The following is a 24,780-nucleotide window of genomic DNA, read 5'->3' on the forward strand; positions in this document are numbered from 1 at the left end:
GGGTTTAGGGCAAGCTAAGATGAAGCTGAGGACTTTCATGATATGATGAATCTCTAAAAGTAAATGCCCCTTCTAAGGCAGCATGTGGTCAGAAAAAGTACCTCTATTGGTACTCTGGCTATTTAGGTTAAACTCTAATTGGTCATGTTGTTTTTTTTTTCAAACAGTCCTCTCATGTTTTATTTGCACATGCAATTCCTCAACCTTTGTCCTGATGAAAGGAGTATCTTAGGTTGCAGAAAATTATACATGGTACCTTTACTTGGCGTATTAGCTGTGCTACTTACTAGCTCTGACTTTGGACAAAGTGATTAACCTGACCCAGTAGCACTGGAACGAACCAGTACCTACTTCCGATAGTAGTTGTGGGGATTAACCTAGTTAACTGTGAACATGCCCAGTAGGCGTTTCATAAATGCCTGCTGCACTATTCCTACTAACAGTGAAGGCTTGGGACAATTCACCAGCAGTCGCAAGTTTACCTGAAATGCAATGAAACCTTTGTTCTTTGACACGGGTGGGTTAACTCTTACGCCAAAGCCTGAAATTTTTTGTTTTTTTTGAAAGAGCACTTATATGGACTTGAGATTTATTTTATTTGAGAGAGAGAAAGAGCGCATGTGAGAGAGAATGAGAGAGAGAGAGAGTGGGGAGAGTGGCATAGGGAATCTTTAAGCAGGCCCCCTGGATCCCACAACCCATGAGATCAGGACCTGAGCCGAAACCAAGAGTCGGACACTCAACCAACTGAGCCACCCAGGCACCCCTGACTGAGCACTTATATGGACTTGAAAAGGCAAAACTAGATCCTGCTTTTATATCTAATTAGGATAAAGCACATTCAATACTAGATTGAATCAAGTGATTAACAGCACAATTTTCTCTGATTTCCCCTTCATTTCACAACATAAATTTCATTAGCAATAATCATACATTTATATATGCTAGCTACTAGCCTCTTATCAGACATGATTGGCAATTATTTTCTCCCATTCTGTGGACTGTATTTTCACTTTCTTTTTTTTTATTATGTTACGTTAGTCACTTTCTTTTTCTTAATCATTTTATTTTTTTCATCACGGTAAGTGTACTCTTTAATTTCCATCCCCTATTTCCCCTATCCCCACTACCTTACTTTTGGTAACCATTACTTTGTTCTCTATAATTGAAGAGTCTTGTTTCTTGGTTTGTCTCTCTTTTTCCCTTTGCTCGTTTGTTTTCTTAAATTCCACATACGAGTGGGATCATATAGATTTGTCGTTCCCTGACTTATTTCCCTCATCATTATACTCTCTAGCTCCATCGATGTTGTTGCAAATGGCAAGATTTCACTCTTTTTTATGGCTGAAAAATATTCCATTGTATCTATACCACATCTGCTTTATCCATTCATCTATTGATGGACACTTGGACTCTTTCCATAGTTTAGCTATTGTGAATAATGTTGCTATAAACATACAGGTGTAAATATCCCTTTGAATTAGTTTTTGTATTTTGGGGGTAAATACCCAGTAGTGCAATTACTGGATTGTAGGGTAGTTCTATTTTTAATTTTTTGAGGAACCTCCATACTGTTTTCCACAGTGGCTATACCAGTTTGCACTCCCACCAACAGTGCACAAGGGTTCCCCTTTCTCCACATCCTCACCAACACTTGTTGTTTCTTGTGTTTTTGATTTTAGCTATTCTGACAGGTGTGAGGTGATATCTCATTGTAGTTTTGATTTGCATTCCCCTGATAGTAAGTGATGATGAACATCTTTTCATGTGTCTGTTGGCCATCTGTATGTCTTCTCTGGAGAAATGTCTGTTCATGCCTTCTGCCCATTTTTGAATTGGATTGTTTTTTGGGTATCGAGTTATATCAATACTTTATATGTTTCGGATATTAATCCTTTATCACATACATCATTTGCAAATATCTTCTCCCATTCAGTAGGTTGCCTTTTAGTTTTGTCATTTCCTTCGCCGTGCAGAAGTTTTTATTTTGATGTAGTCCCAATAGTTTATTCATACTTTCTTTCTTGAATAATCATAAATTTAGCTTTTGATAAAATCTTGCTTTTATACAAATCTATGGATACAGTCAACTTTAAGTTAGTTGGTTTTGAAAAAAATTTTCTCTAAATTTCAATAATACTATTCCTTATAAAATGTATTTTATTGTGTTAATATATATTCAAATTATCAGGTAAGTATTTCTTACAGAATGTGATCTGTACAAAAAGAATAAAGCCGTAGTGATAATGTGACAGTTACTTTTGGTTCTGTCATTTTATTCAGGTCATCAAGGAGGTCCATCAGATTCAGTGGGAAGCTGAGGGTCAAGGGCCACCACTGTCAGGCTGCATTCTTTCTTATTTCACCCAAGAAGTCATAGGTCTGCTCTGAAATGTCAAAAGGTTCATGGACTCCATCTGGCGACAGCAGAGCTTGGAGGGCGCCCTCGTTTTCTTGGTTTTGCTTAAGGAAGTCAGCAATAACCTTCCACCGGGCAGCCTCTGTCTCCTCTTCTGCCCACCTGAACGGGGGCAGGAGTGTGGAATGCAGAAGAGGGACCACACAGTCGTGGTAAACCAGGAGAAACATGGCCTTCAGGAACTCTCTGTCTCTCTGGGAAAACACCACCACCACAAATAAATGTGAAATGATCTTTATCAATACTTTTTAAGTGTTAAATACTATGAACTCTGTAAACTAAAATCCATCTAAGGGGTGAGGTGGAGGGCGCCATTAGCGTCTGGCAAGTAACTGGCTCTGAACCAGCTACTCAGTCGGGAAACCGCACTCTCTGAAGTGGAAGCAAGCAAGAGTCACTATGGAGGAGAGATGAGCTATTCTCCCTGAGAGTCTGGGAGAGACTCGACACCAGGCCAGCGAGTCTCCTAAGCTCCCCTGAGGGTGTCTCACACATTCCATTGAGGACATTGGGGTGCTGAAATCTAGTTCTGGTGACAAGGGTGTGGTTCCAGGTAAACATAACTAAAACACAATGTGAAGTCAGCTGTATGCACTTAATTAGATTCCAGCATATCAGAGACAATGTCAAGTTGATATAAGTGAAGGGTGGCATGAAATCCAGAGAAAGGAGACCCGAGGAGTAAGAATGTGCAGACCTTCTCCAGATAGCAAAAGTACCGCAGTATGGACACACCCAGTCAACCCCTGACACTGACAGGCTGGGGTAGGACTCTCAGGGAGCATGGAAGTCTGAAGGTGGAGATATCTATACGCAGCAGATCTACATATGGATACTGCCCCTCCAAGCAACCATGTGTGTGTGGGGGGGCAATTTCTACAGGCCTGAGGCCCAGCACCTTGTCCACTGCTGCCTTAGAAAAGCATTAAACCTGCCTGTTTTAGCAAAGGTCAAGTGTAGACAGTACTGGTCAAATGGAAGCTCAAATAAGGATACAACACACTTTTACAATACATAGTGTGTGTGTCTGTGTGTGTATATACACATATATTATATATAATAAACAGTTTATGTTTCTTAAAATTTTTAGGAGTTTTAGTTTGCTCTCCCATGTTCCTTGTAGATAATTAACATTCTAGACTTGAAGTCCAAAAACCATGGACCATAAGTCAAATGCAGCCCACTACCTCTTTTTGTAAACAAAGTTTTAGAGAAACACAGCCACGCTCAGAGTTCACATGTAGTCTGTAGCTGGCTTTGTGCTGCCACGGCAGAGTTGAGTATTGTACCAGAGACCTTACAGCCAGCAGACTCAAAAATAGTTACTATGTGGCTCTTTACAGAAAAAGTTTGTCAACCCTGGATCAGAGCAGTGAAGCCATTACTCACTGGTTAATACAAGCTCTGTTTGGTAATCACCAAGCTTCTACGGTAATGTAAGCATGAGCCATACATTTTTCCAATGTATTACACTGGGTAGGCCAATTTTCCTTTTCCTTCTCCTTACATGATATGGACTTTGAGAGCTAGAGGAATTTTTTAAAGTAAGAAAAATATGATAGCCAACTGGAGACTTTGTTTAGAAACTTCTCCTCAAATAACACTCAGTGATCTGAAATGATTGTTTTGATCAAGTGTTTCTTGTCACACTGGGACTCGCTCACCCATACCTTCTTGGAACATGTCTCTGCAATGACGATGGCACAGTTTAACTGATTAAGAGGGATTATGACTATGGCTACTTTGGCTAAGACAGAAGCATTATTAGCATGTGTAAGCAAGCAGTGAGCCCTGCAAATATTTAGTTTAGCGTGGAAAATTACATTACCTTCTCTGATCTTTTTAATGTGCTTTCTTTCTCAGCCCATGAACTCTAAAAAGCAAATAAATATGTTATATTAATACCAGTATTCATAAGCCTTTGCCACACTTCTGCAATTTCACATATGGACAGGGTTAAAAACGCTGTACGGACCCTACGCATATATATAGTGAATCTGTAGGCACCTACAGATTCTGCTAACGACCAGAACCAGACCCACAGGGCGGTGAAAGCTACCTTGGAAGCATCATGATTCTTCTAAGTCGAAACTAATTTAAGAACAGAATCAGTGAAACACTAACATATCCATGCAAAATGCAGAAACATAGCACCTGAACAGTAAAATACTGTTAAGGTTTTAAGGTCAGATGGTAATGAAAATAGAGAATTCTGCCAAATACCATACTTCTCTGCAATTCTGTCTGCTGTGATGATGACGGGGGCCAGGAGGAGATGAAATGAAGTACAACTTTGCAAGTAAATATCCCAATCTGTTCATAAAACTTCACACAAGCTTCTTTAAAGAAATTAAAAAACAAACCAGAGTGCAATTAATCCCACCGAAATAAGAATTGAAGACATTCTCAGCACCAGTTCTGGGCAAACTGTGAGCGGGGGGCGGGGGGGGGGGGGGGCGGCGGGAATGTGCCCATTCCTTTAGGCTCCGTTTTGTGCCTGCCTGCAGGGATTCTCCTGTTGGTGCCTGATTTCATGGATTCCATGAAAGCATCAGCCCTTGTCTCAGTAGGGAGGCCCTGGGGTGAAGATGACACATGGCACCAAGAACAAGATTCTCCATGAAATGAAGGAGAAATTTCCTACCAAGAGATCACAGGTTGTGCCCCTAATGAGCCACGTCTTGGGATGGTCCCATTTACCATGATCTGTTACCATGAATGGTCAGTTATTACCATGAAATAACCACCTTATGAGACTGTGGTCCACCACCTTATTGACCGCTGCACCTGTGGGTCCTGGAGAGTTTGAAGAGGACCCTTAGAGAGCCAGGGTGCTTTACCAAACAGGCAGGTACTATTATTATTATTATTATTAAAACACCACCAACAAACTACACTTAGCTAAGTTGATGCTAGGAGGCTCACACACTTCATGATAGAAACTTTAAAAGGTATCTGGCTTCACATGACTATCACTTAGCAACTTTAGACTTAACATCTGGTAAAATGTGCCTACTGTTTGTTGTGTCAAGGTCTCACTTTATTTTTCACTGAGCTACCAGCAAGCAGTAAGGTGTTTCACTTATAGTAACTCAGTGTCGAACAGCAAACGTACGTGTGTGTGTGTGTGTGTGTGTGTGTGTGTGTGTTGGGGGGTCACTACTATACACCAAGATCCACTTCTTCCTTCCTTCTGGAGCAAACAGAAGATGCCATCTCCCAGCTCTCTTGAAGTTAAGTGGGGCCATGTGACTGGTTCTGGCCAATGAAATGTGAGTAGAAATGGCCTATGCCACCTCAGGGCAAAGGCAGTGGAAAGTCCAAGTACAATCCTCTATTCTCTCTTTTCCTGCATGTGCAACTGGCAACAGAGAAGCCACTTGTTCTAGATGACGCTATAAGGAAGTGGCGCCTCCACTAGCCTGCATCCATGGGTGACTATGGAGCAGGGTCTTCCACTGATCCATGCTGGAAAGGTACCATGAGTGAGAAATTAACCTGTATTAGCTACCACCTCACAGGCCAGCTTATCCTAAGTAACATGGTATGCATGAAGACAGGGCTCAAGAGTATAGAAATAAAGCACTCTTTTTTATTTTTATTATTTATTGTACAAATAATTAACTGTGGAAAAGTTAATACAGATAAACAACTCATGATCCAGACGTAATCAGTATTACCTTTCTAGAGTATATTCTTCCAGATAGTTTTATAGGCAGATATATAAATGTAAATATATATATTTAAATACACTTACTACAACTCAAATGATTTTTTTTTTCACTTTAATAATGTGTATGAACAACTTCACCTATGTGCCTTTTCTTGAGCCTGTGGCGCATCTAGACGCACCCAGACTGACCTGCAGTGCACTTGCCTGGGCTATCTGCTCATCAAGAAATGCAGAATTTAGACTAGCTTAGTGCTAAAGCTCCAGATTCTATGAGTGTTACACACCTGGAGAAAATGCCAGCACCTACACGGGGCCGTAGCCACAGTGAGCTCTTGCAAAATACTTGTCAAATGAATCAGTGGACTTCTGTTCTGTATAATGAATAGATATTATGATACTAATGACTTTATAGGGGAAAAAAAGAGAAATTCTGCATTATCTAATGCTAGTGCCAAATGAACTTGTCTGAAATCATGGACGGTCATATGTCATTAAGTCTTTTTGCAGAAAACTTCATTATTACTGTTGACACGCCAAACCTAGCCAAACCATCACATGAAATCAGCTTCAAAATCTTTGTAAAAATCTTTGCCGGTGATTGCTTCCTCCTTCCATTTCTCTGTCAGGCCCACAGGACCTCCACCCTTACTGACAGGAATCACCTGCTAGCGTAGCTCACCTCCCTCCTGTATGGGTACTTTTCTGCCTGTGTGTCAGAGGCTTTCCGAAAGCAGAACCCTGTACAGATTATCCACCGTCTCCCATGCACACTCTTTCCTGGCAATGTGAGACTCAGATCCACTTTGCCCCCCTGCAGATGGCATTCTACATGCCAAACTGGATCCTTTGCTCTTCTTAAGAGCAAACAGAATACTCTCTATTCCTTCCTGCTTTAAAATGTTGGCTCATGCTGATCCTTCTACCTGTAATTTCTTCCCTCCCATCTCAGCATGTCAAAATCCGACTTGGCCCCAGCTTTTTATTAGGTCTATCTCACCGAGGACCTCTTATGAAACAGGTTCCTGATCCTCATTTGCTGCCCTCTTTAAATCTTCAAGGACCTGGATTATACATCCCTGATGGCACTTATCATGGTATCTGAGTACTGCCTTGCAGGCACAATGGACTCCTAATATTTGCTGACTCTGACATATTAAGTTCAAAAAATGGCTGAAAATTAGAGATTTCATATGGTTGAAACTAATATCCAGTTGCTATTTCATATAGCAGACAGTATATGTTGAATTAAAATAAAAAATTATATGCATGCCCTGATTCTCTTCTGAGAGGTCAGTTGATTTACCTAACAAACCATTTTGGATTTTTGCTCTTAGGACACACTCAGTGGCCCTCTTCAGTCAAGGAATAAACAACAGGCAAGAGACTGCAGCAGCGTGCATAGCAGGTACTCCATCTGCTTATCAGGGCAGGGAAGGCAGTCTCGGGAAGTAACCTTCATGCTAAGGAAGGAAGGATGAGACCAAGTTAACTAGACAATGGACAGGGGTCGGGAGACACTGTCCAAATAGGAAAAAAACCCCAAACAAACCCTAGAGCAGGTATCAGAATTCACTAACATGGTGTGTTTAACTAATTTCAGAACCCATCAGGTTTCCATCACGGTGTGTGCTACCTACCCTGAGTGCGTCCATCATGTCAGGCTGCTCCAAGAGCTTGGGGAAGGTGGCCAACACTGGGTTACTAATTAAGTCTGAAATACAAAAGAACAAAAAGGATTTTATATAAACTTCGTCCAATGTATTTGACTGCAACAGTCATAAAAACATTCATTCAGACAAAAATTATTGTGCCACACAATTTATTGATAACACATTCTACACACTTTAACCTCTAGGAGGGCTCAAAGCTGTCTGCTCAACCTCCACCCACCCCTATATTCATACCCCAGGGAGTTCTGAAATGAGTCTTGTGCCAAGTAGATAGAGCTTTTAGGGAGAAACTAAAGTGGCTCTGAACAGAATAAAACTAGAAAATTTTGTTCTTTCTTTGTCGTTTCCCAATCTCTTTCCTCCTTATGATATAACTGTGGTATGGTAAAAGGAACTAGTTAGAGAACTTATATAACTCAACACCAAAAAGCCAAATAATCCAATTAAAAAATGGGCAGAAGACATAAACAGACATTTCTCTGAAGAAGACATACAGATGGCCAACAGACACATGAAAAGATGCTCAATATAACTAATCATCAAGGACATGAAAATCAAAACCACAGTGAGAAGGGCGCCTGGGTGGCTCAGTCAGTTAAGCGTGCAACTCTTGATTTCAGCTCAGATCATGATCTCAGGGTTGTAAGATCAAGCCCTGTATCGGGCTCCGTGCTGGGTGTGGAGTCTGCTTAAGATTGTCTCTGTCCCTCTCCATTTGTACCTCCCCCACCCACTTGCACTCTTTCTCTCTCTCTCTAAAAAAAACAAAAAACCACAACGAGATATCACCTCGTACCTGTCACAATGGCTAAAATAAAAAACACAAGAAATGACAAGTACTGGCAAGGATGTGGAAAAAATGGAACACCCATGCACTATTGGTGGGAATGCAAATTGGTGCAGACACTGTAGGAAAAAGTTCTTCAAAAAATTAAAAATGGAATTATCATATGATCCAGCAATTCCACTAGTGGGTATTTACCCAAAGAATCTGAAAACACTAATTTGAAAAGATACATGTGCCCCCATGTTTACTGCAACATTATTCACAATAGCCAAATTACGGAAGCAGCCCCGTATGCATAGACTGATGAATGGATAAAGAAGAGATACACACACACACACACACACACACACACACACACACACAGGAATATTATTCAGGAATAAAAAAGAATGAAATCTTGCCATCTGCAACAACTTGGATGGATCTAGAAGGTATAATGCTAAGCAAAATAAGTCAGTCAGAGAAAGACAAATCCCATATGATTTCACTCATATGTGGAATTTAAGAAACAAAACAAATGAACAAAGAAAAAAGAGATGAACGAGAAATAGACTCTTAACTATAGAGAACAGATGGTTATCAGAGGGGAGGTGGATGGGGGAATGGGTGAAATAGATGAAGGGTATGAAGTGTACACTTATCGCAATGAGCACTGAGTAATATATAGAATTGTTGAATCACTATACGGTACACCCGAAACTAATATAACACTGTATGTTAACTATACTGGAATTAAAAAAAAAAAAAGAACCAGCTAGGAAGCACCCCTGCTCTTAGAAGGCTGAGCAGGAACCAGTAAGTGCTGGGGGATAGGAGACCCGGGGCAGGCTGCTCAGGCCTGACTCCAGTCCACCAGAGCTCAGGGAAGGACCCCAGAACTGGTGTTTGGGGTCAATGGATGGTGGTGGATGAAAATGAAAGGAATCAGGAGTTGAGGATTCTAGCCATAGGCCTAAATATTGTGTAGGAGAATACTGATATTCCACAATAAATAATGGGACGTGAAAGACCTGTGCAAAGAAGCACAGCAGGAAGGACACTCTTGAAATGGCATGGGCAATATAGTCTACTGTCTTGTGTCCTCAGTAGAGAAAAATCCTTCCTCTAGGCCTTACCAGGTTTATTCTGATGGTCAGATTCAAATGATGACAATGGTTCTGAGTAATCTCCTTCCCAACAAAAAACCTAATAAGCCTTATCCTCTCTAAGAAGCCATATCATTCATGAAGTTTTTCTAGAGTCACTGAAATAAATTCAAAGGCAAGTGATGATGAAAAAGCTTAAAGTGTCCTTCCCTTGGAGTTATAATTATTCCTTGAGAAATGGTGGTACTTCCCTGATGTAGAGTTCCATTTCTATCTCCCTATCAGGTGCTAAGTCCCTGGGAAAGGACTCCTGTCTAACCATGAACTCTACTTATCCACGAATGCTAAGCCATCATAGGGTTCTTGGTCTTACCCTGCTCCAGCCACACTGGCCCGCTTTCAACTGCGATCCCTCCAACATACTTGGGTGGTCTTGCCCCGGGAGTTTGGATAATGGCCCCTCTGCCCAGACATGCTCTTCCCACACACCTTTAACTCCTCTCTCAGGTCTTATCTTAATGAATAAGAATTTGCCTACAGACTTCCCTGAGGTCTTCCTAGTGTATGCTCATGTTGGCTTTCTTCCTTTAGAACACTTATTTTAGAAGGTTGAAAAGGATTATTCATATAATTTTGTGTTTGAAGTCTGTCACTCAACCAGGGTAGGGATGCCCGCGCCTGTCACGTCCATCACGGGGCCTCGTACAACGGCTGGCATATAGGAGGCACTCAGTACATATCTGCTTACTGAGTCACTGAGTTCAAAGACTCTTCATTAAAATTAAACTGGTTTTTTTTTTTTTTAAGATTTTAGTTATTTATTCCAGGGGAGGGGGAAGGAGGAGCAGAGGAAGAGGGACAAGCAGACTCTGTACTGAGCATGGAGCCCAATGCGGGGCTCAATCCCAGGACCCTGAGATCATGACCTGAGCCAAAACCAAGAGTTGGATGCTTAACCAACCGAGCCACCCAGGCGCCCCAGAGGCAATTCTTATAACACATGTATATCTCTTTGCAAGTTCAATCATGTGTGACAAGTCATTATTTTTTTAAAATTATTTTTTAACAGTTTACTGGGAAAAAGTTTCAAGCTCACAAAGAAGTTGTAAGAATAAAAATAGAACACCTGAATATCTCTTACCTGTATTCAATTTTTCCTAATCTGTTGATATTTAAACTGCATGCATTAAGAACCAGTTACTTTGGATGATTTTGGTCTCTTCCCAAAAAGATGATGTATATGCCAAACGTGGTAAAAACAGGTTATTCAAGACATTGAGGGGAAATATGATTATATCTGAGTTTTACGATCTTAAATTTCCAGAATTTGTAATGTGAAAATATGCATATTGTAAAGAACTGAATATATACTGAGCTCACACAGGATATACACAAGTGCACAATGGAGTACAATGCTGTGCATTTGAGGTAATTTATTCACATTGACGCAATTCGATATATTTTATTCCAAATGTCACCTTCAGAAGCAGAAGATAAAGGATGGCATAGCTTACATTTACTCAAAGCATGATGCATTACTGTACATAAGGAAATTGCAAAGACCCTTACCAGCACTTTGCATGCTCATCCTGTCTTTCAGGAGTACATCTCCAAGAATTTGGCGATAAAATATCAACAAATGAATGGAACACATACTTCCAATTAATGTTTCTGGCAGTAAACTGTTAAAGAAGAAGAACATGTATTCATTAAACAACCCCCTACAATCCAACCTACAGTGTTTTTAAAATATATACTTACTACTTTAATGAACAGTTCCAAGTTTTGCTTCATTATTGAAAAAACTGTTCAACAATTTTAAAGAAAATTTCCACTATAAGTTGCCTACAGTAAACCTCAGAAAACTAATATTTCTTTTTTTTTTAACTAATATTTCTATTGTACACCTTCAAGTCTGAACTCTGTTTTGCCATTCTTATGCTTCCATTTTAGCATATACACCCATGTTAAATGTTAAATAAAAAAGAAAAGTCATCAATTATGTGTTTGGGGAAGAAAGGGACTAGTCAGCTACATGTTTTGACAAAGCCATGTGGCCACCCATCCCGATGTGATGAATGAAGAGGAAACAGGAGTTCAGACTGTTCATGGTGCCGGGTGGAACTTGGTAGGGTGTGGCAATCTGGACTGAATTCTGACTTTGCTTCTTCCTAGCTATTGTGGCTTTGGGTTAATTAATTATTGTCCTTGTGTTTTGGTTTCCTCATTTGTAGAATACAGACAGTAATACCTCCATTTCAGAGGCTTACTAAAAGGATTAAATTGAGCTAAGTGTGAAGTGCTTAATATAATGCCTGCTCCAGAATAATGGCTCAAAAACCAAAGAAAATTTCAATATTGATGGTAAGTTGGTATCAGTTTAAAATAGATTATTATAACTTTAAGATGTTATATGTAATCCCCATGATAACCACAAAGAAAAAGTCTATAGAATATACACAAAGGAAATGAAAAAGGAACCAAAATGTGTCACTACAAAAAAATTAATCAAATACAAAGGAAGACATTAAGGGACGAAATGAGGCACAGTGCCCCAGAAGTCCCCCAGAAGATGTACAAAAAAAAACAAATAACAAAACAGCAATACTAAGTTGGTCCCTATCAGTTATTACTTTAAACATAAATGGATTAAACTCTCCAATCAAAAGACACAGATTGGCAGGGAAGCCTGGGTGGCTCATTTGGTTAAGCGACTGCCTTCGGCTCAGGTCATGGTCCTGGACTCCCGGGATCGAGTCCCACATCGGGCTCCCTGCTCAGCAGGGAGTCTGCTTCCCCCTCTGACCCTCCCCCTCCCCCCTCTCATGCTCTCTCTCTCTCTCTCTCATTCTCTCTCAAAATAAATAAAATCTTAAAAAAAAAAAAGACACAGATTGGCAGAATGAACAGAAAAACAGGATCTAATTATATTCTATCTATAAGAAGCTCACTTTAGATCTATGGACACTCATAGGTTGAAAATGAAAGGATAGACAAAGACACTCCATGCAAATAGTAAACCAAAGAGAGCAGGGGTGGCTATAATAATATCAGACAAAATAGACTTTAAGTCAAAAAAACTGTTAAAAGAGACAAAGAAGGATATTATATGATGATAAAAGGGTCAATGCACAAAGAAGATATAAAAATTATAACATATGCAATAAATATTAGAGATCCTAAATATATGAAGCAGACATCAACAAAACTGAAAAGAGAAATACACAGATCTACAATCATAGTAGGAGACTCTATTACACCACTTTCAATAAAGAACAACCAGACAAAAGATCAGTAAGGAAATAGAAGACAACACTGTAGACCAGCTATAACTAAGACTTTTACAGAACACTTTGCTCAGTAATAGCAGAATACACATTTTTCTCAAGTGTACATGGGACATTCTCCAGGACAGGCTACAATACCAGTCTTAGTGTTAGGCTGTTAGGCTACATATGTTAGGCTACAACACCAGTCTTAATAATTTAAAAGACTGAAATCATACAAAGTATCTTTCCTGATCACAAGGGAATGAAATTAGAAATCAACAGCAGAAGGAAAATTAGAAAATTCACAAATATATGGAGATTAAACATCACACTCTTAAGCAATCAATGGCTCAAAGAGGAACTCACAAAGAAAATTAGAAAGTATCTTGAGACGAATAAAATGAAAACATAACATACTAAAACTTATGGGATGCAGTGAAGGCCGTGCTAAGAGGGAAAGTTTATAGCTATAAATGCTTACATTAATAAAGAAAGATCTCAAATCAACCACCTAACTTTAAACCTTAAGGAACTAGGAAAGAAAAAAACAAATGAAACCTAAGTGTAGCAAAAGGAAAGAAATAATACAGATTAGAGTAGAGATGGACAAAACAGAACAGAAAACAACAGAGAGAATCAATGAAAACAAGAATTGGTTCTTAGCAAAGATCAACAAAATCGACACCTTTAACTAGAGGACTAAGAAAAAAAGAAGATTCAAGTTATAAAATCAGAAATGAAGAGATGTTACTACTGATTTTACAAAAATGGAAAAGGATTGTAAGACAGTACTATGAATAATTGTATATCCACAAGTTAGGTAATCTAGATGAAATGGACAAATTCCTAGAAACACAAAACCTACCAAGGCTGAATCAGGAATAAATAGAAAATATGAATAGATTTATAACTAGTAAGGAGATTGAATCAATAATCAAAGACCTCCCAATGAATAAAACCCCACGACAGACGGCTTCACTGGTTTATATACACTATGAACAAGTGGAATCTATTCCTGGAATGCAAGGACGGTTCAACATTAAAAAAATCAATCAATGTGTAACACTACATTAACAGAATGAAGGAAAAAACCCACATGATCTTCTCAACTGATGCTGAAAAAGAATTTGACAAAATTCAATACCTTTTCATAATAAAAACACTCAACAATCCTAGGAATAGAAGAAAACTACCTCCACATAATAAAGGCCATATATGAAAATCCCACAGCTAGCATCATATTCAATGGTGAAAGACCATAAACTTTTTCTCTAAGATCAGAAACAACACAAGGATGCCTGCTTTCACCACTTTTATTCAATACAGTACTAGAAGTCCTAGCCAGAGCCCCAGGCAAGAAAAAGGAACAAAAGACATCCAAATTGGAAAAGAAGAAGTAAAATTATCTCTGTTCACAGACAACATGGTCTTATATGTAGAAAACCCTAAAGATTCCACAAAAAACTGTTCAAATAAACAAATTCAACCAAGCTGTAGGATATAAAATCAGCACACAAAAATTAGTCTTGTTTCCATACACCAATAATGAACAATTTGAAAAGAAAATTAAAACCAATTCCATATACAATAGCATCAAAAAGAAGAAAATACTTATAAAAATAGAAACAAAATTTCAATATTATTTCAAAAATAATAATCTGGAAACATGACAAGTGAGTGCTTTAAAATCCTGACACATGACATGCACTAAGTGCCTACTGGGCATGTATACTGAGCACAAGAGCTAACATTAGAAGATACTCAAAAAAATGTCTTGAATCATTCTAAATATACATTTTCTAAATATTATTTTTAGAAATACATGAACTCTGTCATTAAGCAATAAAGAATGACCACATAGGAAATCTTGAAAACCTTGCAAACCATGTCCTTTATCAAGGAGGAAAATATCTTCGGGCTAAGAAAAACCATCAAAAGTTAAAAAAGAGACTTTAACTTCTGTAAATTAATCCTTTAATTTCTAGAATAAGTATTTTAGAAGGGGACATTAGTTGCAGAGGTAACGTTCAGGCTTCCAGCCTGGTGGAAGAGAACAGAGTAAGTGTAATCCCTAGGGTGGTACAGGAGTAATGGATTCCCTAGAGGTAGTTTCATGGAATTTTGTAAGTATCCTTCACCACTTCCTAACCCCTGCATTTCTAGAAACATCCCCAAAATGCAAGACAGGTTCTCTGACATTCATATATGTCATGCCATGTCTCTGACATTCATACATGCCATATATGGCATGGGGCACACAAAGTTAGAAATCGTTGTTTTCCACCGCTGCTACGATGCTGGTCTTGGGTCTGACCTGGATTTCAGAGACTGGCTGCGGAGGAGCAGTTAAGCTGCCTTGATGCCACCACATGTCTGCTCAGTGTTCAGCGATCCCTCAGGCTTGTTCCACATCCTGCCCTCTGGTCTATGGTCCATTTGGGCAGTGTTTCAGCTGCATGCCCAAACCATGGCTCATGCTGAAGAACAGCCAGTGATTTTGCTGGAGGAAGGGGTGTAACCTTCCTTCCATTTTTCCCTCTCCTCTCACAGACCCGTCTGCTCTGTGTGGTTGGCATTGCTGCCAGCTGCGGTGGAGGCCTTCGTTCCTCCCACAGGGTGGGCGCTCCCTTCCTTCTGGCACTTCCCCACAACATGAGGCAGGACTGCTGCACTTTATTCATTTTCTTTGGGGAAATCCTCTGATTTTCCCAAACCCAAGATGAGCAGAAAGCTCCGGGCTATGGAGGTTGGCTAAGTTGAAGAAGTAAAAATATATTTCTTTCTGATCTCACAGATACACCAGCAAACTCTGATGGCGGAAGTGCAATGAACCTAATCATGGGCCCCAGGCTAGTAACACGATTACCTCATTTATTTTTAGAAACAATACAATGGAAGTGAAAGAGGGAAAAAAAGATGGGAGACATCAAAAAGGCAAAGACAAATAAGTTTATAGCAAATTTATACACATGCACACAGCCTACTTTTACAGACCGGTATTTCTTGGGATTCTGAACTCATGCACTGGGAGTCTGGGTCGAAATTCAGAGCTTGCCCTCATCAGTGGCTTAAAAGCATGCTTTTGGCCAAATCACATCAGGGTAAAACCCCACTGAAAAACAGCTCCAAAATTAGAATGGCATACTCTCAGTGAAACTGAAGGATTTCTTTGCTTCCTCTTTCATCTCCTACTGAGAGGGTGACCATGATTACAACTGTCTCCGCCAAAGGAATCTCACAGGCAGGATTCTGGTGCGGTTTCTTTGAAAAGGAGACAAGTCTACATTGGTTAATTTGCATTTTTGCGGGTCTCTGGACATCCAAGGGTACACACACATAAGACTGCCGGCTGTGAGAGGGCAGTATGAAGACAGCTAGCAAAGGAACTGGGGGAAAGTGGGCGGGAAGGCAAACTCTCCCTGGGCTTCCCACCACTGGGTCTGTGCGCATTGTTGTATCTTGCTTGGCATAATGTTAAAAGCCTCTGTCCTTTCTCCTTTAAGCAGAAGAGTCTGGCCAAACAAAAGTGGAGTTCTTAAGCAAGGGAGGGTGGGGAGAGAGGTGTGATGCACTTTTGAAGGAGAGGACGAGGGTTCTTGGTATCATTATTTGTCTTCCTCTTCCATCCACTTGAAGGTGGCAGTCAGGGAAGGAGAGGGGACTGAGATGGATCAGTCTTGCTTCAGTCTCCACCTCCAGGGTGTGCAGGCTCAGGGCAGAGATGCCCCAAAGCACCCATGCTGGTGCCCAGCCTCTCACCCTGGACCCACAGCACAGCCTTCACACCACAGCCCATGGGCTCTGCAGTGAGGCAAGGGCCTCTGGATTCTCTGTGCCCACGGCCTGGTCTCTGTGAGAGTCAGCCTGAGCCTAGGCCACACCAGGGAGTTGCCCCAACCCACACTTGCCACTACCAGGCATACACATTTCAGGATCATACAAAGTAGAGTGGCAATGCTCGGGTCCCCCTCTGGGCTCTAGGAGGAGAGAAGAGCACACACCAAGACAAGGTGGGGGACTTTAGGGACAGCAGGAGGCAGAGCAGAGGTCCTAAGGAAGATTTCTACTTTGAAATTCTTTAGTAAACATTTTTTTTGGGTGCCTAGTGTGTGCTGTGATCAAACAAGCACCTTAGTTCCTGGAGTCCGGAGGGCAAGGACTCAGGACCCTTCTCTAAGAACCAGCATACAGAAGAACACTCACTGCTTTGGAAGCATGGGCCTGCCTACCTGACCTGTGCACCGCCCAGACAAATCTGATCCCTAGATGGTAAAAAGTATCTTGGAACCAGTATTTGGGGCCAAAGCAACACTATTAAGAGCTGTACTTGAAAGACATACTTGGGAGTACTTGGGGACTCTTGGAGGCTTACCAATGAGATGAGGAGTGGGAGGCTGAAGAAGCAGGAAGAATGAAGCCAAACAGGATTTTGGCTTTTCTTTTACAAAGACTGCTACTGTGCTTCTTTTTTCTAAATCTTGAAAAATAACAATTTTCCAAGGAAAGTCTGGCCAAAAAAGGGAATTTATAAGTGCTATAAACATCGGGGGGGGGGGGGGGGCAGTCAAGAGAATGAATAATATCCATGAACACATTATTAATGGTTATTGAAAGATTTAATTGTTAATACTAGAATTAGAAAACACATTTCAGTATCAGATATAAGAACAAGGAATATTTAAACTAAGGGCATGATCCAGAATGAGAAAAGCAACAATTCAGGAGGATATGCCAAGTTTTCATCTCTTACTCTGTTTCTTGGTGATCAGCAAGAAGCAGGTTGCGGTGGGACAGGCCAACTTCATCAGTTTCTGCTCCCAGGCCCTGCTCTTCCCTTCCACCTCTTGTCCACTATATGCCCTCTGTGTTAGGTTCCTTTTCTCCATGGCTTCCTATCTTCACAGGTGCACAGCTCTCCCATCCTTCAAAGCCTATTTCAAATCCCTCCTGATCTTACCAGCTACACAGCACATCTTCATTTAAACAAATTTATGACATACAGCACCATGGACCTGGAATTATATTTGCATTTATCTATAATATGATAATAATAATAGTAAATAATTATAGCTAACACTTACTTTATTTTACTCTGTGCCATATACTATAAGAACAATCTAAGTGTTTTATATACTTTCTTTTCATTAAACCTCATTATAGCTTCATGGGGTTGATATTATTATGCCCATTTAAAAGATGTAGACATTGGGATCCCGAGAAAGATAGTTAAATGACTTGTCCAAGAGGCTACTGAGTTGGAAGGTGATAGATCTGGGAACCTACTAGTGTAAAAGTTCCTTGAAACAGGTGAAGGGGATTAAGAGTACATTTATTGTGATGTATGGAATGTATGGAATTGTTAAATCACTATATTGTACACCTGAGATGACTATAACACTGTATGTTAATTATACTGGAATAAAAAATCTAAAAAGAGCTCTATAAATCAATAAAAGAAAATTAACTAAAAAGTAAAATAAATTTAAAAAAGCTCCCTGAAGAGGGGCACCTGGGTAGCTCAGTCATTAAGCATCTGCCTTCAGCTCAGGTCATGATCCCAGGGTCCTGGGATGGAGCCCTGCATCGGGCTCCCTGCTCTGTGGGAAGCCTGCTTCTCCCTCTTCCACTCCCCCTGCTTGTGTTCCCTTTCTCGCTGTCTCTCTCTCTCTCTCTGTCAAATAAATAAATAAAATCTTTAAAAAGAAAGAAAAAAAGAAAAAGAAAAAGAAAAAAAAGCTCCCTGAAGAAAATGCAAATTAAAACCACCATGAGATACCATTACTCACTTATTAAAATGGCCAAAATAGAAAAAAATGGATAATACCAAGAATATGCCTAATTGGAACTTTCATACATTGCTGCTGGGGGTATAAAATGCTATAGCTATTTTGGAAAACAATTTGGCAGTTTCTTATAAAATTAGAAGGACACCAGGTGACGCAGCAATCCCGCTCCTAGGTATTTATACCTCTGAAAAATAAAGTCATATGGCCACACACAAAAAACCTGTATGCAAATATTTAGAGTGGCTTTATTCATAATTGCCCAAACTTAGAAACAACCCAGATGTCTATCAGTTAGTGAATGGATAAATGCATTATGGTATATCCATCAAATGAAATAATATTTAGAACAAAAAAGAACAACTTCTACTACATGCAATGGCATGGATGACTCTCAAATGCAGCAGTATGCTGGGTGAAAGAAACCAGACCCAGTAGGCTACATACTGAATGACTCCATATGTATGACATTCTGGAAATGACAAAACTGCTGGGAATACAAATGGCCAACAGACACATGAAAAAATGTTCAACATCACTCGGCATCAGGGAAATACAAATCAAAACCACAATGAGACACCACTTCACACCAGTCAGCATGGCTAACGTTAACAACTCAGGAAACAACAAATGTTAGCGAGGATGTGGAGAAAGGGGAACCCTTTTGCATAGTTGGTGGGAATGAAAACTGTGCAGCCACTCTGGAAAACAGTATGGAAGTTCCTCAAAAGTTAAAAATAGAACTACTGGGTATTTATCCAAAGGATAAAAAAATGATGATTCGAAGGGGCACCTGCACCCGATGTCCACAATAGCCAAGCTATGGAAAGATGTTCATCGACTGATGAATTGATAAAGAAGATGTGGTGTATATATACAATGGAATTTACTCAGCCATCAAAAAATGAAATCTTACCATTTGCAACAACGTGAATGGAACTAGAGGGTAGTATGCTAAGCAAAATAAGTCAATCAGAGAAAGGCAATTATCATATGATTTCACTCATATGTGGAATTTAGGAAACAAAAGAGAGGATCATAGGAGAAGGGAGGGAAAAATAAAATAAGACAAAATCAGAGAGGGAGACAAACCATGAGAGGCTCTTAACTATAGGAAACAAACTGAGGGGTGCTGGAAGGGAGGTGGGTGAGGGGATGGGGTAACTGGGTGACGGGCATTAAGGAGGGCATTTGATGTAATGAGCCCTGGGTATTATATGCAACTGATGAATCGCTAAACTCTACCTCTGAAACTAAAAAATGAAAACTGAAAAACAAAAAACAAACTGCTGGAAAAGAAGACAGATGAGTGGCTGCCTGAGGCTGAGGCTGGGGAGCTGACCACAAAGCAGACAGCTGTTTAGAGTGATGGGAATGTTCTCCATCTTGGTTGTGGTGGTAGTTACACGACTGTATACACTGGTCAAGACTCAGAGAACTGTAAACCAAAAAAGGTAAGTTTTATTGCATGGAAATTATACCTTAACTAACCCGATATTTAAAAAAGGTTCCCTGACGACAGGATTGTGGATGGCAAGCCCGATTTAGCCAAGTTTCTCTACTATTTCTGACCAAATGTATCACTTGAACTAACTAGTAAACAAAAGCGTAAGCTGATTTGAATTTTCCTACCACTCCATTTCCCTGCTGATCCTCAGCAGATGAATTAATGAGGAACAAACTAACCGACAAAAGATGATCAAGCAGGAGGAGAAGCCAAAAGCAGAGATGGTCTCTAGATGCCGAAGGGCCTCAAGTTCACTGGCCAGGTAAGTGGGTACCAACCTCAGCAAGTCTCTTGATCTTCTGTTCAAAGATCTCAGTTTTACTAGGAGTTGAGGCTGCCTTCTCATTGTCATCATCTGATGGAAAACACTCCCATGTGCTTTAAAATAAATAAATAAATAAATGTCAAAACTTGAAGTGCTTGAGACAGTGAGTATAATAAAACAAAGTACTTTTTACAATAAAACAAAGATTTGGGGTAAAAATAGTAATTCTATGAAAAGCAGGAGTCCCTCACATACCCTAAATGAGCTGATAAAGAGATAAAGCATGGCGGTAAAGCCTCCCGGCCTCCCTAAGTACCCCTGGAGCTGCCACTACACCAGAAGCTTCGACAGCATCGCTGCCAGATATTATAAAGGGATAAAGGGAGTTTAAAAAAGCATGCCTGACTCCAGGCAGATCCAACTGCTTCCCAGGTCCTAAGCCCTTCCCTGTTCCAAGAAGCTGGGACGGGCATCACCAGGGCAGCAGCAATGCTATGTGTTCTAAGTTATGAAACAAGGAGAGTTCCAAATCTCTCAGGAGCTGAGCTCTGCAAGGCAAGGATCAGATCTGTCTTACTCTCCATTTTCCCATTATTTAGCACAGTGCCTGGTCAATGAATATATTAAAAGATGCTCAATATTTGTGGAAGATCTGTCTTACTCTCCATTTTCCCATTATTTAGCACAGTGCCTGGTCAATGAATATATTAAAAGATGCTCAATATTTGTGGAAGGCAACTCGGCATGTGTACCACAATTTGAAATGTCTACGTCCTTTAGCCCAGCAACAGGCAGCCTGGGAGTTAGTCTATGTCATTAACTCTGTGGCGGTCACAAGTTTATCAGCCCAGTGTTCAAGGAGAAGGCATTAATGAACGGTCCTCATGCTTTCTGATTGCCTACGTTAGAGTCTTATATGTGCTACCAAGAAAAGAAGCACTTAGATAAAAGTGACTAGGATTTTACTATCAAATGACTCATTTTTAAAAATGTGAATTCAAGTGAAGAATGTTATGCTTATTAGAATATAGCTCTCTTTGCTGATGCATATTCTGTGTACTTTCTCAGAGAAGGAGAGAAAGCAATGCCTAAGAGCTGTACCTCTTCTGGATATTGAAGGGTCTACTTCAACACCTTTTTCATAAGGGGTGCCACCATTCAAGAAGAGTTCATACGTTCTACAAAAGAATAGCAAAAAACCACGTGTTTCTATTTTGAAACACTGAAATCAGTAGTGAAATATTTTTTAGCACAGATAACATTCCCAGACATTTTATTTGTTTCATTGCTAAATGAGAATGAAAGTTGTTGATTCCTCTGTGAGGTATTACCTCAGTAAATAAAGTTTCTTTCTTAACTTTGAACTATAGAAAATACATTTTTCCCCATTAAAATGAGAAAAATTAATTGATGCCATTAAAGTGTTTTGACTTTAATGACTTACATTAATGAATGTATTAATGATGTATTTTAAATGTATTTTTCAAATGCTTAAATGGCATGGAAATGATAAGTAAAAAACAAAACAGGGGCGCCTGGGTGGGTCAGTCAGTTAAGTGTCTTCCTTTGGCTCAGGTCATGATCTCAGGGTCCTGGGATCCGCCTAGTGGAGTCTGCTTTTCCCTTTCCCTCTGCCACTCCCTCTGCTCTTGCTCTCTCTTTCTCAAATAAATAAAATCTTAAAAAAAAAAGCCAAAACCAAAAAAACCCCAAAACATCCCTCCCCATCCCATCCCCTCTAGTCTGGTAAGGCCCTTGCCCTACCTTTTTCTATGCAAATGCAAACAAATATATATATATACACAGTAAATCTCAAAACTGACACATTTTCTTTCAAAGTTGCATATTACCTAAGTATAGAAAGTAGAAGATAAAAGTCCTCTTTAATCCCACTGCATCACCTCCCTAGTTCTGTGCCTCAGAGGCAACCTCTGGGAACACTTTACATAGGCCCGCCCACATATACACACAAATACAGTTTTTCATGAAAAAAAATGGAGCCATAGTACACATACTATTCTGCAACTTGCTTTTTCCATATCATAATATACATTGGAAATATTTCAGTGTCAATACATGGGCTTCTACCTCATTTAGAAAAATAGCTGTGACTTCCCTTTTGGAAAGATGGAGTAAACACCCTTTTCCCTCCCACTAGGTACAGCTAAAAACCCTAGACATTCTTAAAAACAAAACAAAACAAATTTAAATCACAAGCAGCCTGGACTTTTACGTTCTGGGAGGCCGTGCCCTTCTCCCTATCACCGGGATGATGTCAGAGAAGGACAAGTGGAGCCCGGACTTTTACCTCTGCCCTGTGGTAAAGAGGCCATGCCCGCCCCTGGGGTGTAAGGAGAAGTCACAGAAGGCAGGGAGCATTATCTGAATCATTCCTCATAATAACCCTTTGGGGTAGGAACTATTACAATCTCCCATTTTAAAGAGAGGAAATTGGGGCTTGCAGGCAAGGAACCTGGAACTTGGCTTATAGTTACACAGACAGAGCCAGGCCGAGAGCCCTGAATGTTATAATTCCAAACCCTGGATCTTAATTACCATCCTGATGACTGCCCATGTGTCTCTCTTCTGTGAATTTCTTGTTTATATCCTAGACTTAGATTTTTTTGTGTATGCCCATTTAAAAACTTGGATTGTCTTTTTCTTATTCATTTTTGAGAACCCATTTTATATTAGGGATAATAATCTGACCATTCTGTATATAATGCAGATATTTGGTACCAGTCTGCCTTTTGGTTTTAAGTTTTAAATTCGTTTACAGTGCCTGCCATTACAATTTCAGTGTATCACCTATAGGAGAAAGGTAGAGTCACAGAGGACCTGGGGACCCTGGACTTAGCTTTTCCACTCTGGAGAGAATCAGGTTCTGTTTCAGCACTGTGAAATGTGCTAATCCCACAGAAATTTACTGAAAAATATTCTCAGCAGAGAGTAAACATCTTTTATTATTTATTTATTTATTTTTTGAGAGAGAGAAGGAGTGAGTGAGTGAGCGAGCAGGGGTGGGAGAAGAGCAGAGGGAGAGGGAGAGAGAGAATCCCAAGCAGGCTCCATGCTCAGCGCAAAGCCCAATGCAGGGCTCAATCTCACCACCCTGAGTTCATAACCTGAGCCAAAACCGAGTTGGATGCTCAACCGACTGAGCCAGCCAGGCACCCCTGAGTAAACATCTTTTAAAATACCTATTCTATAAGTGGCATTTCTTCCTCTCTAAGATGACCCTGTGCATGCTGTTTTCATATACCACCTCAAAGAACATTAAAAGATCAACATTAAAAGCCCTCTCCCCACAAGTTTTTGAAATGCTAACAGAATATACACTCTGCAAACCTGAGATATCCAGATTCTAAATAATGAATTTCTACAAAATTATTCATTTGGAAGGAATATATAGGCAACTTACTTTGCTGGAATAGGAATTCCACTGGCATCAAAAAGTTTAAGAAACACCCAGCCACAACTTAGTTCTCCTCTTTCACCGGTTGACTATGAAATAAACAGGCATACAAAATTTAATTATCTGAACCAAATTTAAAAGCACATACCAAGTCCTTTAAAGGGAACAAAATTAGCATTCACTTTTAGGACTAAAAAATTCTGTACAAGAAAATAAAGTGAAATACAGTGGGTCCCATTTTCCCTGCAGGCCAGATGGCAAAGGCAGTATGAAAAGTGAAAATCCTATCTTGTCAAATTACTTTTGAAAATTCCTTAAACCTGATGATGTGGCAACTGTTGCTATTGTTTCTTGAATGATATATTTGTGGAATGATCTAAACCACATCAGTACTACATGGGATTATGCAGCTTTGTCCCAATGAGAGATGGAATGCACAAATTAAATCATTTTTTTTAATCATCCGTCAGAACTTTACCTCCACCGTCAACTGCTGAAGGCCACTAGGGACTTGCTTGGGGCCCTGCTTCCCTCTCCTGTCCTACCCACCCATAACACATTTGGATGCATCTGCCTTAAAGAAATGAAAGGATGGTGTAATACTATTAATATAATAGCAGTTGGTTCTCTGGGTCACCTTGAGGCCAAGTATATATACTACACCTACCAAGGTATTATTAGAATGTGGAGACATTTAAATTACTATCATGTCAAGTAGGTGAGGATGATTAAGAACACACTTATCATGATGAGCACTGAACAATGTACACAACTGCTGAATCACTATATTGTACACTTGAAACTAACATAACACTGTATGTTAATATACTGTAATTAAAATAAAAGACTCAATAAAATAAAAATAAATAAGTAACTATCACAGACCCATACCTACTGGTTCAACTGT

At 39.9% G+C, this 24,780-nt stretch overlaps 1 protein-coding gene across 3 annotated transcripts in view; it reads right to left on the reverse strand.

Annotated features, from left to right (window-relative positions):
- Positions 1 to 2,142: 2,142 nt before the first annotated feature.
- Positions 2,143 to 24,780, reverse strand: part of NPHP1 (nephrocystin 1) — a 51,805-nt gene continuing 29,167 nt past the window's right edge. For 2 of the 3 annotated variants that reach the window (XM_032410452.1, XM_032410451.1), the window contains exons 14-20: positions 23,880 to 23,962; positions 21,560 to 21,636; positions 20,472 to 20,571; positions 11,204 to 11,316; positions 7,730 to 7,803; positions 4,248 to 4,292; positions 2,143 to 2,613 (exon numbers count right to left, since the gene is read on the reverse strand). In XM_032410452.1, coding sequence (XP_032266343.1) covers positions 2,341 to 2,613; positions 4,248 to 4,292; positions 7,730 to 7,803; positions 11,204 to 11,316; positions 20,472 to 20,571; positions 21,560 to 21,636; positions 23,880 to 23,962 — 765 coding nt within the window. In that variant the 3' untranslated portion in view covers positions 2,143 to 2,340. Of the gene's footprint in view, positions 2,614 to 4,247; positions 4,293 to 5,345; positions 7,553 to 7,729; positions 7,804 to 11,203; positions 11,317 to 20,471; positions 20,572 to 21,559; positions 21,637 to 23,879; positions 23,963 to 24,780 lie in introns of those variants that run through there. The other variant, XM_032410453.1, reaches the window with a different exon arrangement.

The sequence above is a fragment of the Phoca vitulina genome, unplaced genomic scaffold, assembly GCF_004348235.1.
Source record: "Phoca vitulina isolate PV1807 unplaced genomic scaffold, GSC_HSeal_1.0 scaffold12, whole genome shotgun sequence".
NCBI lineage: Eukaryota > Metazoa > Chordata > Mammalia > Carnivora > Phocidae > Phoca > Phoca vitulina.